This window comes from Ceratotherium simum, chromosome 20 (genome assembly GCF_057802395.1).
Source record: "Ceratotherium simum simum isolate JZ-2026a chromosome 20, ASM5780239v1, whole genome shotgun sequence".
Lineage (NCBI taxonomy): Eukaryota > Metazoa > Chordata > Mammalia > Perissodactyla > Rhinocerotidae > Ceratotherium > Ceratotherium simum.
This window is the reverse complement of record NC_141919.1, coordinates 40027390-40042456: the sequence shown is the minus strand read 5'-3', so window position 1 is coordinate 40042456 and position 15067 is coordinate 40027390. Positions and strand designations below refer to the sequence as shown.

General features: G+C 38.1%; 1 protein-coding gene across 2 annotated transcripts in view; it reads right to left on the bottom strand.

Moving 5' to 3' along the window:
* FOCAD (focadhesin) overlaps positions 1 to 15067 on the bottom strand; it is a 291760-nt gene that overhangs the window by 246479 nt on the left and 30214 nt on the right. For both annotated transcript variants that reach the window (XM_014792384.2, XM_087444678.1), the window contains exons 3-4: positions 13372 to 13446; positions 11007 to 11161 (exon numbers count right to left, since the gene is read on the bottom strand). In XM_014792384.2, the coding sequence (XP_014647870.1) occupies positions 11007 to 11161; positions 13372 to 13446 (230 nt within the window). The remainder of the gene's footprint in view (positions 1 to 11006; positions 11162 to 13371; positions 13447 to 15067) is intronic.

Here is a 15067-nt window from a genome sequence, read left to right as displayed (position 1 = left end):
AGGCAAGCCAGAAATCAAGGAGTCACCTTTGACATACCCCTTTCAGTCATCCTCATATTCAATCCACCTCAAATGCTTCACCCCCTAAGTATCTCACAAATCCATTTATTTCCCTCCATTTCTAGTGCCAGCAACCAACTTCCCTCCCCTGAACTCCTCCAGCAACAGCCACCTAAACTCATCTCCCTGTATCCACTCTATCTACCTACCCCAAACCCAACACTTAATGTTATTGCAGCCAGAGTAGGAATTTTTGAGACCACTGCTACTCACTAGATGAGACACTTCAATAGATTCCCTTTGCACTTGGCATGAAGACCCCAATCCTCAAGATTAGCCATCATGGCCTGCATTGTCTGGCCCCTACCTACCTTCCCAGCTTCATCTCAAACCATTCTCTCCTTGTTCTTGGCATTCTTTCAGGCCTTCTTACTAGCCATCTTCCCTCCCACTAGAGGGACTTGGCACACGCTATTTCCTGTAACTGGAAAGTTCTACCCTATCCTATTTGCCTAGGTAAGTTCTACTCATTCCTCAGTATCATCTTAGGCGTTACTTCATCAGGAAAGCCTTCCTTGACCTCCATGATGAGGTCAAACCCCCAGATTAAAGGCATTCCCAGCACAGTGGACTTTGTCTGAACGTAGTTTAATACATAATTGTGCAACTATGATTATGGCAATCTCTCCCTCTAAACCAAAAGCATCATGAGTGCAATGTGTGCTTTCTTCACCATGATATCACAGCACCTAGCACAGGTATAAGGAGATATTCAAGAAATATGTTTAATTAATAGATGGATAGATGGATAGAAGACAGCTGTCTTTGTCTTGCTTGGCCCCAGAGGTGACCTCTGAAGGTAATTTCTAGTTCTATAATTACATGATTTTAAATATGCACATATTTAAAATATCTGATATCTTTATTATTGAAATTTGATATTTATTTTATTACTAAATAAACTAATATGAATGGTATTACTAGTTGTGGTTACAGGCCTCTCATTTCGGGGATTGTACATTTAGGAAATGAGGGAATTGTAAACACTGGGAAGATAAAATTAATATAATCTTTATATTATCAAGCAAGGAAATAACCCTGTTGGGGGAAGGGAGGCAGGTGTTTTTTGTTGGAGCTTTTTTTTTTAATACATCTTAATCCATGTAGTTACATTAAAACCAACTTAAGACTCCTGATAGAATAAGTAAAGTAAAAGATGAATATTCAGCATGGTAAATAGAGATTTAACTACTGTGTTGAAGACTGCCCACCATGCAGCTAAATTCACCACACCGCAAATTAACTCCTAAGAGAGTTTTAGGAATATTAGATGTTTCCTGTGACTTAATATCAGAGCATCTGCAAGAAATCCCCTTTGGAAGATGCTATTTTCTTTCACTCTCCTCCCTCTGAATTCATTTGTTATATATGAAAATCATTAAATAGCAATAAGACTTTTGAAACTTTACTTAAACTTCTCTCTCTCTCTAGCTGCTTCTAAAAAGTGGGTCCAAAACAGACTCAAAAATAGTGAAAAGATAATAAAGTCTCAAAAAATGATTTAAAAAAAAGAAGGAAGAAGACTGAAAGACATCAATTACATTTAAATCCATGAACTCATTATAATTCTTTACAAAATAAAATCTAATTGGTCAACACTGAAGGATGCTAAAAAAAGAGAAAAACCTGATTTTTTTTTTTTTAAGATTTTTATTTATTTATTTTCCCCCCAAAGCCCCAGTAGATAATTGCATGTCACAGCTGGACATCCTTCTAGCTGCTGTATGTGGGACGTGGCCTCAGCATGGCCAGAGAAGCGGTGCGTCGGTGCGCGCCGGGGATCCGAACCCGGGCCAACAACAGCGGAGCGCGCGCACTTAACCGCTAAGCCACGGGGCCGGCCCTGATTATTTTTAAGTTTAGTAAATAAAGAGAAAGAATCAGGTATACATCCTGCCTTTCTTATACAAACTATACTACTGGGTAACCAAACAGTAGATATAGGGAAGGTTCTCTTTATAGCAGTATTTCAGGTTAACAAGTGAAGAAAAAATGATAGAATTAGAATGTCACCAGTTTGAAACTCCTAATGAATTAATGGATCCACCCACTGAGCATCAACAGCTAACATCACCAAAAAACAAAACAATCAGATATTATGTCCCTCCTACGGAAGAACACATTACCACCTATGAAGAAATCTTCTCTCCCCCAACACCCACGCCCAATAACAACAAAAATTGAACCTGAATCTCATCAAATATCAGAAAAAACTTTCAATTTATATGAAATACAGAGAAATACGTTAAAGCACACCATGGAGATGCAATCAGCAAAATCCATACTGTGGGAATCACAGCAACCAAGTTTCTTCAACAAACTGTAAGATAGAGAGAAAGAGAGAGACAGAGAGAGAGACAGATAGATGTGAGGGGGAGATCCTATAGATTAAAGGAGATGTAAAAGACCTAACAATCACTTCTTATTTGGATGATCATTCAAATTATTAAAAAAAAAAAAAATTATGAGGCCATGAGAAATCTGAACACTGACTGGACATTTAAAAAAATGATACACACACACACACACGTATATCCAGGTGTAATAACGACATTACTCTTGGGCTTTTTAAAGAGGTATATACTTAAATATCTACAGAAGACATTACACAATGTCTGGGATTTGCTCCAAAAGAATATGGGCAGGATGGAAGTGGACAGGTTTATGGACGGAGCAGCACTGGCCCTGGATTAACAGTTGTTGGGCTGAGTGACAGGAATATGAGGGTTCATAACACTATTCTACTTACTTTTAGAATTCTCCATAAAAAGTTTTAAAAGTCATACGAAGAGGTGCTCTTTGTAACACCTATTTTTTCCAAAATTATCTTGGTTATTTTTTTGTATCACACTCCAAGCTAGTTTCCTTCCTTTACCTCCCTTCCCCTGGCAACCAAGGCAGAGGTTGCTTCTATCATTACTGCTGTTTGGAGAGAGAATTTATAGTTTCAAAAAAATATCCCAGAGGATGATGATGATGATGATGATAATGACGACGACAATGATGATGATGATAGAAAACATGGTGGCATCTTGCCATCACAGTTAAACAATTATGTTACCTTTGACAATAACTCTCCAACTACTCAATCTCTCCTCCCTCTATCCCTGTCAGAGCAACACAGATCTAACATCAGTCACTTATACTTAAGCACAACTGTGTTTCAAAGCTAGAGCTGAGACGAGAGGCTGAGAGATACCTATTTCCAAAGTCATGGCTTTCCCCCAAGTACAATCCCAGTGCAGAAGATTCTTTAGGAATAGTGTCCCAGTCTCCTCTGTTTTGGGAATTACCGTTCATATGGTTACCCTATAAGGGATCCTAGCATACATACACTCACACAATGAAGACACAGCCTGTAGAGAGTTAAACTACGTCCCCCACAAGCTATATCTAAGTTCTAACCCCTGGTACCTGTGAGTGTGACTTTATTTGGAAATAAGGTCCTTGCAGATATAATTTTAAGGATCTCAAGATGAGATCATCCTGGTTGGGCCTTAAGACCAATGACTATTATCCTCATTAAGAGAAAGGAGAGGGAGATTTGAGACACAGAGACATACAGAGAAGAAGGTCATGAAAAGACAGAGGCAGAGATTGGAATTATGCAACCACAAACCAAGGAACACCTAGGGTTGGCGGTGGCCACCAGAAGCTAGGAGAGAGGCACAGAATGGATTCGCCCAGCCTCCAGACGGAACCAATCCTGCTAACACCGTGGTTTTAGACTTCTGGCCTCCAGAATTGTGAAATAATAAATTCCTGTTGTTTTAAGCTACCACGTTTGTGGCGATTGTTACAGCAATCCTAGAAAACTAATACACAGTCCCTGGCAGATCAGTTCATTGGTCCAGGAGTGAACATCTCACACATGCTGAGTCCCGCCCTTGGAAATCTGTAATTATGGCCAAGAAATTCCAACCTCAGTCTGGCTGTCTCTCATACATAAGAGATGTTAGCCCAGGAGCAGGTGGTGCCCTGTGGACTAGGAAACAGAGAAAGTCAGTCTGTAGCAAGAGAGAAACAACACAGCCAGTATCCAATTTGTTTCTGAGGCCCAGGTGCATCCCTGTTCCTGGGTCCCTTGGGACACCCCTCTATCAAAAAAATAAAAATCACCCTTTAATGCTCAAACTAGTTTCAGCGGGTTTCCGTAGCCCAAAGAATCCTAACGTACTCAGGAACCTGCTGCCAAAAGCCCTTCAGTAAAGATCAGCTGGAACAAATCCTTCCTTGAGTGGGTGCCAGGAAAAGTGGAAAAGACTCAAGAAGCCTCTTAAGAGAGAGCAAAGGGAACTTCAGGCTTGAGCTCTAAGAGACAATGCAAAAAGGAACCTCAACTTCCACTGGGTATAAGAACCAAGACACAGATATCATCATGAGAGGGAGCGTGGGTCAATAACGATGCTGAATATTCCATAAAAAAAAGGAAAAGGAAAAAATTTCGGTCAAGGTGTACGACCTACACTAGTTAAAATCATGCCAAAAAATTGCTTTTCACTAGGTAAATATAGCACAATTACTATTGTGCACATGAATAACATGTATCAGGTTTCCTTTGTTTGGGGTTTATTTGATTACAACATTAAACACTGCCCATGTATGCTCAGTCTCCTCCTCAAAAGACGACAAATAATGCATGGTTCTTTGCTTTTTGAAATATTCCAAATATGAAGTACAAGAAAGCACCCATATTAATTTTTTGAACAGGGATGAGAATAACCAGATTTTGGGTTGAAGAGAATGACAAAAACATCCCAAAAGGGGACATCTCCAGGTATCATGGGAACCAATGTTACAAATGTGGCCGAGTCCCTTTTTAAATGGAAAGGATAATTAGTCAGCCTTAAGCACAGTAAGTCACCAGCAAATAAGAGAATGTTAAACACTAGATTAATGATCAAATCATTTTCTAAATTTGTTATAAAATCATATGAGAAAAGAGAGAGAGAGAGGGAGACGTAAAGAAAGCCAGGAAAAGAGGGAAGAAATTTAAAAAACCATTCTGGGGAACCCATGCTTGAATAAATGACAAAAGTAATGCTTCTTTAAAAAAATCTCAGAGATGTAATGCTACTGAGCTTTTGCCCGAGAAAGTTCTGCGCGCTCGTCTTCTAAGTACCAGAAAATAGCTTTATTTCTTCTGAAGCATTTTCCCACTATAAAAGTAACAAGTGTTCAGTAGTCACTTTTCTTAAATCACCTAGAAACATCTTAGCATAAACACATGACACTTACAATGGAAGATTTTGTGACAAACAAAGCCTTCAACCAGATAACTAACTTAAGAAGAAATAGGGCAGAATGTCCTAGACAAGAAAAGTGGCTGGAATCACTTTTCTGGTTTGGAGCTGCAAGTTGAAAGAGATTCTGGGATTTTAGAAAAGGAAAACGTGTTGGAAAAAAAGAAACGAGAACATCTGGAAACAAGCTAAAAGGCTTAAAGGAATACTTAAAAGACAAGATGGCCAAACAGACATAGTCTAGTAATTCTGTCACTTGCAGATAAGAGTTAAATGAGCAATAATACCAATGTAGATATAAACCCTGAAACCATCTCAAATTCATGCAAAATACTCTGACACCCCAGCTGCAGAAGAAAGCATGCTAAGGCTGTCTTTCCTAAACTTTGGAGGAAACCTCATAAAGGCATCTTTCTTTGGTGGTTCTCCTGCCAAATAAAATAAAGAAAAAGAAGCTAAAAAGTAGAGAACATCTTCAATAATAGAAGACATGAATACAGTACCTCCTGGGTTACTAGCCATTTTCCACATGATAACAAAGCAATTAAGTTTCCCATGGAACAGAAACATCAATAAAAGAAAAGACCCTGAGAGAAAAGAATTTTCTCACTAGATTACCCTAAATCTTAACTCCAGATACTTCTCAGAATCATTTTTAACCAAAATGGATCTTCATCAATCCATGATCAAAGACTTACTGAGTCCAACAGCTTTAGTCAGAACCCACTATGAGCATTTTTAATAACCTGTGCAAGATTTCATTAAAAAGTAGACTTGAGGAATCTCAGAAAATAGACTTTAATCTCTCACATCTTAATATACTTTATTTTCCCCCAAATACATAAATTGCAGATCCGTTGCCTGTTTGGGAGCACAAAAGGCACACAAATCAAGTGCTAGTCTAGTTTATTTAGAGCACAACCTCCCTAACAAACACATTTTTTTAAAGGGGGGGGTTGGGGAAGCAGTTGAACTGAAATTACAGCCTGTCATGACATCTCAATATGGAAAACTGAATACCTGGTTCCACAGGAGAGTACGGTTTTTATTCAAAATCCCGTTACTAGGCAACTATAACAATGTCTGCATGAGCTTTCTAGAAGCTAGCGCAGTTAGGGGAAGAAATCTAAGGAAAGAAAAACAGGGAAACTCTTTGCTCTGGGAATCTTTGTCTCAGGATGAATTCAACGTAAAAATAAAAACAAACAAGCAAAACCAAAATCAATCTAAACGTAAAACAAGCAGTTCCTTAAAGGACAAGAAAAGTACATGCTACTATGTATCATTTGCTTTAATTTCAGCTTTGGTTAATTTCAAAATTCACATTTAACTGGTGATAATGATTTCCTTACTGTGTTTCCTTTGTGGTCCCCTTCTTTCCTTCACCCTCCCTAGGGAATAACTTTTTTTTTTTCAAATTTCCTTACTGATTAAAAGAACATTTTGGGCCTCTTAAATCCATTTCTTTGTTTACAGAAGCTATAAAAACTAGTTTACAATTGTTTCATGTTGCCTCAGCTTTGAACTGAGAACACTCTTGGACATCAAACTATTCCTTTGAAGGAAATAGCGCCTCAAACAGAGCCAGACACTTTCCCAGCCACTCCCTGAAGTTTAGACAACCAGAGTTTTGCAAATGTCAAGTCTTTTTCAAGGTTAGACTATACAATGTAGCAAGCTCTAGACCAATGTTTCTCCAGTGGTGGGTTGGGTTTGGGGTGGGGGGCCTTTCCATACATATTCCAAAGGAATTTTATAGACTAGACTTGCAAAGAACCAACCTGTCCTTACAGGTTATAAGGCTGAGAGAGACCACCTCACTGACTTTTCCTCCCATCTTTCCTTGCAGCTTTCAACACTTGCTGCAATGCTGAGAAAGCTCCAGAAGCTACACTGTCTAAATCTCAATCTCTCTCTCTCAATCTCTCTCCCTCCCTCCCTCCTTCTGCCCTTTTCCCTCTCCCCTCTCCCTCTCTCTCTATTCCTAAAGGATGCTAGACTAGTAGGTAGCCAAAATAAAAACATCAAGTTTGAGAATTATTTTTCTAGATCAAAGATGGCCAATCATTGTGTGGCTCCATTCACAAGGTGCCTCTAGATTCTGGTAAGCCTCTATTTTAAGACGAGAAATCTAGAGACAAGTAGAAATTTAAATACTAGAAATAAAGACCCAAATGCTTCAGACAAGAAGCACAGGAAAATGACGAAGTCAATCCTGCTTTTAGATCCCAAAGATAAAGATGGTTTTCTGCCTCAGAAAATTCCCTGAGCAGCGTTTGGAGGAGGAGGCTGTTTGAGTCTCCTGCTTTTAATTAAATGTAATTTAATTTCTTAAATTTGATTCTTATTTTGCTTTTTTTAAGACATAAACAATGCAAAGTATAGTCTTTGTAATCACTACAAACCACAAAGCTCTGCTACTTGAAATAAAGCAAAAGAAGAAAATTTTGTTTTCTGATACACAAATAATTATCACCTCTACTGGCAATAAAGAAAACTGAGCACTTATATACCACATTTCATGATCAAATTGATTCAAAAATTAAAATGGTTAGCTATAGGATCTACTCGATCTACATCTCCCTATTGCTAACAATTTAGATAATATGAACATTCTCAGATAAGAAACTTCTAAAAAAATCTTCCCTCCCGGGGCTGGCCTGGTGGCGGTTAAGTGCCTACACTCCGCTGCAGGCAGCCTGGGGTTTGGATCATGGGAGCACACCGATGCACGGCTTGTCAGCACGGCTTGTCAAGCCATACTGTGGCAGCGTCCCATATAAAGTGGAGGAAGATGGGCAGGCATGTTAGCCCAGGGCCAGTCTTCCTCGGCAAAAAGAGGAGGATTGGCATGGATGTTAGCTCAGGGCTGATCTTCCTCACAATCAATCAATCAATCTTTCCTCATTATCCTTCAATTGTTAAAATTCCTATATTTGCTTACTATAAAATTCAAGGCTTGGGGCCAGCCCTGTACGGTGTAGTGGTTAGGTTCAGCGCACTCCGCTTCAGCAGCCCAGGGTTCATGGGTTTGGATCCCAGTCAAGGACCTACACCACTCGACAGCCATGCTGTGGCGACAACCCACATACAAAATGGAGGAAGGCTGGCACAGATGTTAGCACAGGGCTAATCTTCCTCAAGTAAAAAAAAAAAGAGAGAGGAAGATTGGCAACAGCTGTTAGCTCAGGGTAAATCTTCCTCACCAAAAAAAAAAAATTCAAGGCTTTCTTCTATATTTTACCACACTTCTAAAGACCTGAAAACTAATGGTCACTTATATATGTAAGATTATTCATTGAAGCACTGTCTGAAGTTACAAATAATTGAAATCAATAGATAATTGGTAAATCATGGCACATTCGTGCAATGGAATATTTTGCAGCTGGAAAAGAATTAAAAAGCATTGATGTATGCTATACAATAATTTTCAAGATACATTTTTCACTAAAAAATGCAAAATAAAGAATACTATATATAGTAGGCTACTAATTCTGTTTTTTAAAAAATGAAAAATATATACACAAATTTTCAGTTATATGTGCATACAACATTCTTAAAAGATAATAAGACCCAGCAAAAGTTTTGCCTTTGAGGAGAAAAACTGAGATACAGGAGTAGGACAGAGACTTTGCCTCCTATACCATTTTGAATTTTTTTTTGAACTTTTTTTTTTCTTACTATGGGAATGTATTGCCTATTCAAAAAAGTATATTTTTAAGTTTTAAAAACATCTAAGGTTACTGGCAAATTATAATATACAGATGACATGCTGATTCACTATCAGTAAAGCTTATGCTTTTCAGTTTACAATAGTGATGATGGATGTATACTGATGTGTGAAGGATATCCCACACCAGCATAATTTTCTAATATGATCTTCTGGAATTAAAGATATAATCTAACCTGCTCTAATTATCCCTTACATAGCCAGAGACATTACCCTGGCCCCCTTAGCTACTGACAATCTTACTTTTGAATATAAATTGTACAGCTACACAATGTAAGTAGATTTTAGATTTGTGAATTTTAAGGCATTTGAAAACTATTTAGAGGGAAACAAATACCATTGCCTGCATTTGACAAAAAGTGTAAGGCAAACTCCAGGTGGCTTGCTTCAAGTCAACCAATAAGTATGAAAAAGAGGCACACATTAAACTTAACTTTTGAAAAGCCTCCTCCAAACTACTTTTTTTATGGGTATACAACAGGATCCTTCTAAAGGTATTTGTGTGTGTGTGTGTGTACACAAACGTGCACGCAAAGAAAAACAGAAAATGAATGTTTTCAAATATGATCTAACCCTTACTTATTCAGAAATATTTGGTCATCTACTAACTGTTGAAGAGTGTGCTAGATACAAAAATACAGGTAAAAAAAAATACTGTGCAAGAGCAAGTAGGCCAGCTGAGAAGAGGGAAGTGTCTAGGCAGGAAAGGTGACGTCTAAGCTGAGCCTTAAAGGATGAAGAAGATGCTGTCATAAAGAGAAGGGGAAGGAACATTCCATGCAGATACAGAGCACATGCACAGGCTCTGCAATAGGGAACAGTTGTATATGGGTTCACAGCAGGACACGAAGGTTGAACAGAAGGCTAGAGCTATTGTGGGAAGGGCATATATACCATGCTGAAGGTTTGGACTTATAACTGAATACAAAGCAGAATATAAAGAAAAATCAAGGTTCCAAAAGACACAATGAGATGATCTGAGGGGACAAAATAAGATCTGTGAAGAAAGGTTAAAAGGCCAGAGGTTATTTAACCTAACAGTCTTCAAGCCTAGGAAGGTATCTTCCACAGATGGATAGTCACAGCTGTATTCCTTCTCCAGTGAAGGCAAAAAAAAAAAAAAAGATTAAGTATTCAGCTCAGATGATACAACAAAAAAAGTGAGTAAAAAACTTTGGGAGAACAAGTAACCCCACCAAGAAGGAGGCAGGAACTGGGTGAGAGTTGGGAGAAGGGGGCAGAAGCCCAAAGGATTTAAAGTAGGCAAAATTGAGGGCGTATGGATCAAGACCATTTCTTGAAGCACAGAGTGGCATCTCCTTTTCAGGAAGTATTTTACAAGAAATGTTCACTTCCATGGGATGGTTCACATGTCCTGTTTGACCATCTCAGAATAGAGTATGTCCTTTTAATCCCTTGTGATTCCATTATCCTCAGCCTATGAGCAGAATAAATACGGTCATACCAAACAAATTCAAAGAACAAAACATTATTTACTTGGAATAATCGGAGGAAGACATGAATAAATCACAAAATACTTTTAAAGAAATTAGTGCTATTACTTTCTAATACATATACTAATGCCACAGGCTGACCAAGTATTGCCAGTACAGTGTATAAACTTTACCATCGTGGAAATAGCATCACTTACGGGCAACCTTCTTTCTTAAAATAAGTCAGGAATTTGCACTGCAATTGTGAATTATAAACTACTTAGCTATTTTCTTCATTAAAAAAAGCAATGACAAATTTAAGCAGAGCCCCAAAACTTAAGTACAGCAAATCACCATAAATTCCAAAACTATAGTTTAAATTAGCATGTTGTCACAACGTATGAAGTATCAACTGCATGACATTTTAAGGGAAAGAAAAACAACTGGCAAGTAGGGTGAATGTTGACCCTTAATGGCAAATTAGTGAATTTTTTTCTAAAAATTTAATTGTTAACTGACCAAACATGAAGGAAAGAGTACCTGGTGGATGGAATCAGGTTGAGTATCCCATTGAGAACATAGCTAAACTCCGCGTGGTCCTGAGCAACAAGTGCCACCAGACTCTCACAGCAGGCTGTCCGAACCACTACGTTGTCACTGCAACACTTCTCCCACAGCAAGTTCAGAGCAGGAGTCTGAAATCAAACCCGGTGATTAAAAGACACTTCCGATAAGCAGCAAACGCATATACAGCCCCAGCCATGCATCAAAGTGTAATTCGTTCACAGTTGGCTAGCTTTCCCGTACAAAGATGATGCTGTTTTCACTCCATTAGTAGAATAAACTAAAGTCAGTTTTCTAAGAAAGATAATGAATGATGTGTTCTGATATAGCAACTCTCTCTCTCACCTGGTATCTTTGCTGCAGAACAAGGCTGCCTGCAGACAGAGGTATGACCTGAGTTGCAGCAACACAGCAAAACTACCAGGGGATCAAAACTTAGACTTGGCTCTAGCAGTGCTCTAACCAAGCCATATAACCAGACACCAAAAATATCAGCCTATCAGTTCGTCTAAGTTGAACTCCAAATCATACATATGTTTCAAACCCTAAATGACAATTACATTTTCAGAAAATGTTCCTGCTCTCCTACCACCAATCTCTGTGACCTACATGCACCCCACCACCACCCACAATGTCCCTGCCCCAATTTACTGAAGTCTTATGTGGCCCAGAGGGAAGAGAGAGAAGACAGGCTACCAGCAAGATGCTGGTTCCACGGCTACCAACAAAAGCTGAGAAAAACTGGTTTGCCCAGGAAAGAGACTGTGACTTTTTTCCCCTCATGCTGTCAGTCTGTCATTTTGATAGAAAAGCACTGGAAGGGCACATAAGTAAATATAAGTTCTTTATTTTGAAAAATCCTATAAAAGCAGAGGTCCAGCTTTCATAACTTTCAGGAGCCCATGACCCCCACCCCACCCAAAAAGGTTCACTACTAATGATAAACCTATATTCGAATGTATTGTGGGTTAAGTTCATTTAGATTTACACATGGTTTTGGGGGGTTTTTTGGTTTGGGGTTTTTTTTAAAGAACACATAATGAAGCTATCTTTCCTTCCTACTGACATAATTTATTAGGGAAATACATAATTTCAGAGAAAAAAATTAAGATCCCCAGCTCCCATCAATAACTAAAAGAATGACAATCCACATCTTATTGTGCCCCCTTTCCCACTGTAGCTGGCTCTGAGAGCCTTTTCAATCAGTTAATAGTCACTGCAGGAAAAGAATATTTATATTCCATTTCCTTTATTCAGAAGGAAATTTTATTCACCTGTGTGGACAATATCAAAGAGTTCTAAATGTCATTACTCCATTACTAAGCCAGAAAAACAAAACAAATGAACAAATAAACTGTTGCCTCAGGTAATACTATGTCCTCATGGAAGTAAGCATTCATTTATTAATAGAAGAGGAAACATTCAGTTACAGGAATTTGATATTCAATAAATCCTAACAGTTTAAGTAAAACCACTAAATCTTCTTAGAGTACATAACATGATTATAGGCAGGATTAAGATCAGGGTTCTCAGAAAACCTAATTTATATAACTACATACAAATACCAGATAAATGCCAATTAGTGAAGCATGCCCCTACACTTACTTCAACATGTCAGCAGAAGCTGTAAAGAAATGTAACTTGGAGCAGCTAATCAAAAGGAATGAGAGAGGAAAAAAATCAATTTATTTCTGGAGAAAAAAAAAAATCTTATTTCCATCACCTATGTTCTCCATAGGGTTTACATTAGAGCACCTACTTAAGTAGAGTTTCCAACCAGCATGTCAAAATATACAACATTGGTCAACCAAAACCCAAGTGGGATCCATCTCAGTAAGCCGGCACTGCTTCAACTCTTAGCATTCACCTGCCCTACACACGGTTCAAAATTTTTCCTCCGGCTCCAACTGTCAGTGCATGACCTTTCGAACTTAGAACTCACATTTGGGGCTACCTAAAGCATGAGAAATCTCCTACACCCAAACAGAGCCACTATATTCACTTCCGCTATTAAATATAAATATTCCCCGAGAGGTAGCCCTATCAACCTTCTCTAAAGCATGCCTACCCTCCTTTCACCCATGTTATTTTTCATTAATAGTCATAAGAATAATCCGCTTAGCCCCCTCCGTAGCTCATTCCTGGAGTGTGTTGTAACCAATTTTAAAATTTAAAAGAATTTGAAAGAAAACATGGTAAACCAAGAAAAAAGGCAATGAACTTGTCACAGCTCAAAATCATTTCTACAGTGACCTGAAGTAAGGGAAACAAAAGAAGTGTATATGTGACCCAGCTGGTAGCAACATCTGAATAGAACTAAAGCACAAAGTTAAATACACACCTGGTTTGTGGACTGGTGGATCTTTTCTGAAAAACCATTTTCCTTTAGGACTGCAGCAATAAGATGACCCACAGCCTAAAAAACAAACAAAATTAATGAATATATTCCCTCAGAAGTTAGTTCTCTCCAAATAGTGCGTTTGAAGGTAACTAAAATCAATACTAGTTGATATGAGTATGCCAGACAGTCAATTGGTAATTAAGAAAATTCCCATTCAAAAAAAAAAAACCCATTCACTGAGTATGTGCTACGTAGAAGGCACTGAATTAGGCACTCCACATACATAATTTTTAATCTTCATAATCCTCAAGGTAAGTATTTTTATCCCAACTTTTATTTCAATGAGCAAACTACAGCTCATAGATGTTAAGAAAACTGTCAGATTTTCAATTCAAATTGCTGTCACTTAGAATTAGAAGATAACTTGAGATTGCTTAATCCATTAATCATGCCCACAATGAAGATGGAGAAAATGCATCCCCATCTTTATGACTACGGCCCACAGAGATCTGAACCAATAAGTCTCCCCCCACCATGACCATTCTCTTTCGTCTGGGCTCTGTGATTTAATTTCTTTATTATTTTCCCATAAGTTTTAGCCCTTTAATAAGTTTTCCATCTTACAAACCTCTAAAATTTTCCCATATCCTGCTTCGGTCAAAAAGCCCAAAATTAAATCTAAGACTCTTACAGAACTCTTCATTACATAAATACATAAATATCATTCCCTCCTGCCACCTCCACCTCATTCTCTTAGTTTTTCAGCACTACCCAGCACTGCTATCTTAGAGCCACAGGCTAGCAACAAGGACAGCCATTCTGTGTACGGGTTAGGAAAAACTGCAATGTTACAACTATTGATCCTGCACTTGGGACCAATGCATGATATAGCTGTGAATACCCATCAGTCTTGCAAAGTCTCTAGAAAAGCTCAAATAAAAACACAGCACCCACTTCTTTGTTTCTTTTTGTATTTCACACATTGGAAGTGATTTAAGACCTCAATGCTGGATAGTCTCAGTTTTGCAATACAATTCACTCATTTACATGAATGTTACGATTAGTTCAACTGTCTCTTACCTCCTAGTTAGAGGGACAGTAACAAGAATTAAGGGCCAGTGAATAGTTTGGGTTCCTGTTTACAAAATATACCATATTTCATTGAATCTAACTGGCCATCGACTGCAAGATGTGCCCTTATTTTACAATACTATTGAAAAAGAAAAAAAGGTGGCCAATTACTGTATGTTATATAATGCTTGTTATAATTTAGAATTTGATTTTATATTAACGACAGAGCTCTTTGAGACTCATCTGGAAAATCATGGCCTAGTTCACAATTGTGTAGGCAATACCAATTGTATAATAACTGCTGTCATCAATTACCAGATGCAGCCCAATTTCAAAGATGTTAAAATGTGAAAAAATGTGTGTGAATCAATGAAATATGGTGCTAACATTGAGCAGCGGTTACAAAACAACAAGACGTATTCACAGAGAACAGGGCACAATTGCAAGAACCTAATAAAATCAATATGAAACACAACAAGGACAAAGAAACTACCTTTCATATTTAGAAAAAAGACTAAAAGAAAATAAGCTGAATAATAGACATCCCCCACTGCCCACCAGGTTCAATTTCTCCTATTTACCTTTCAATTTATCCTTCTAAAAATCAGAGAATATAGCCAAATTT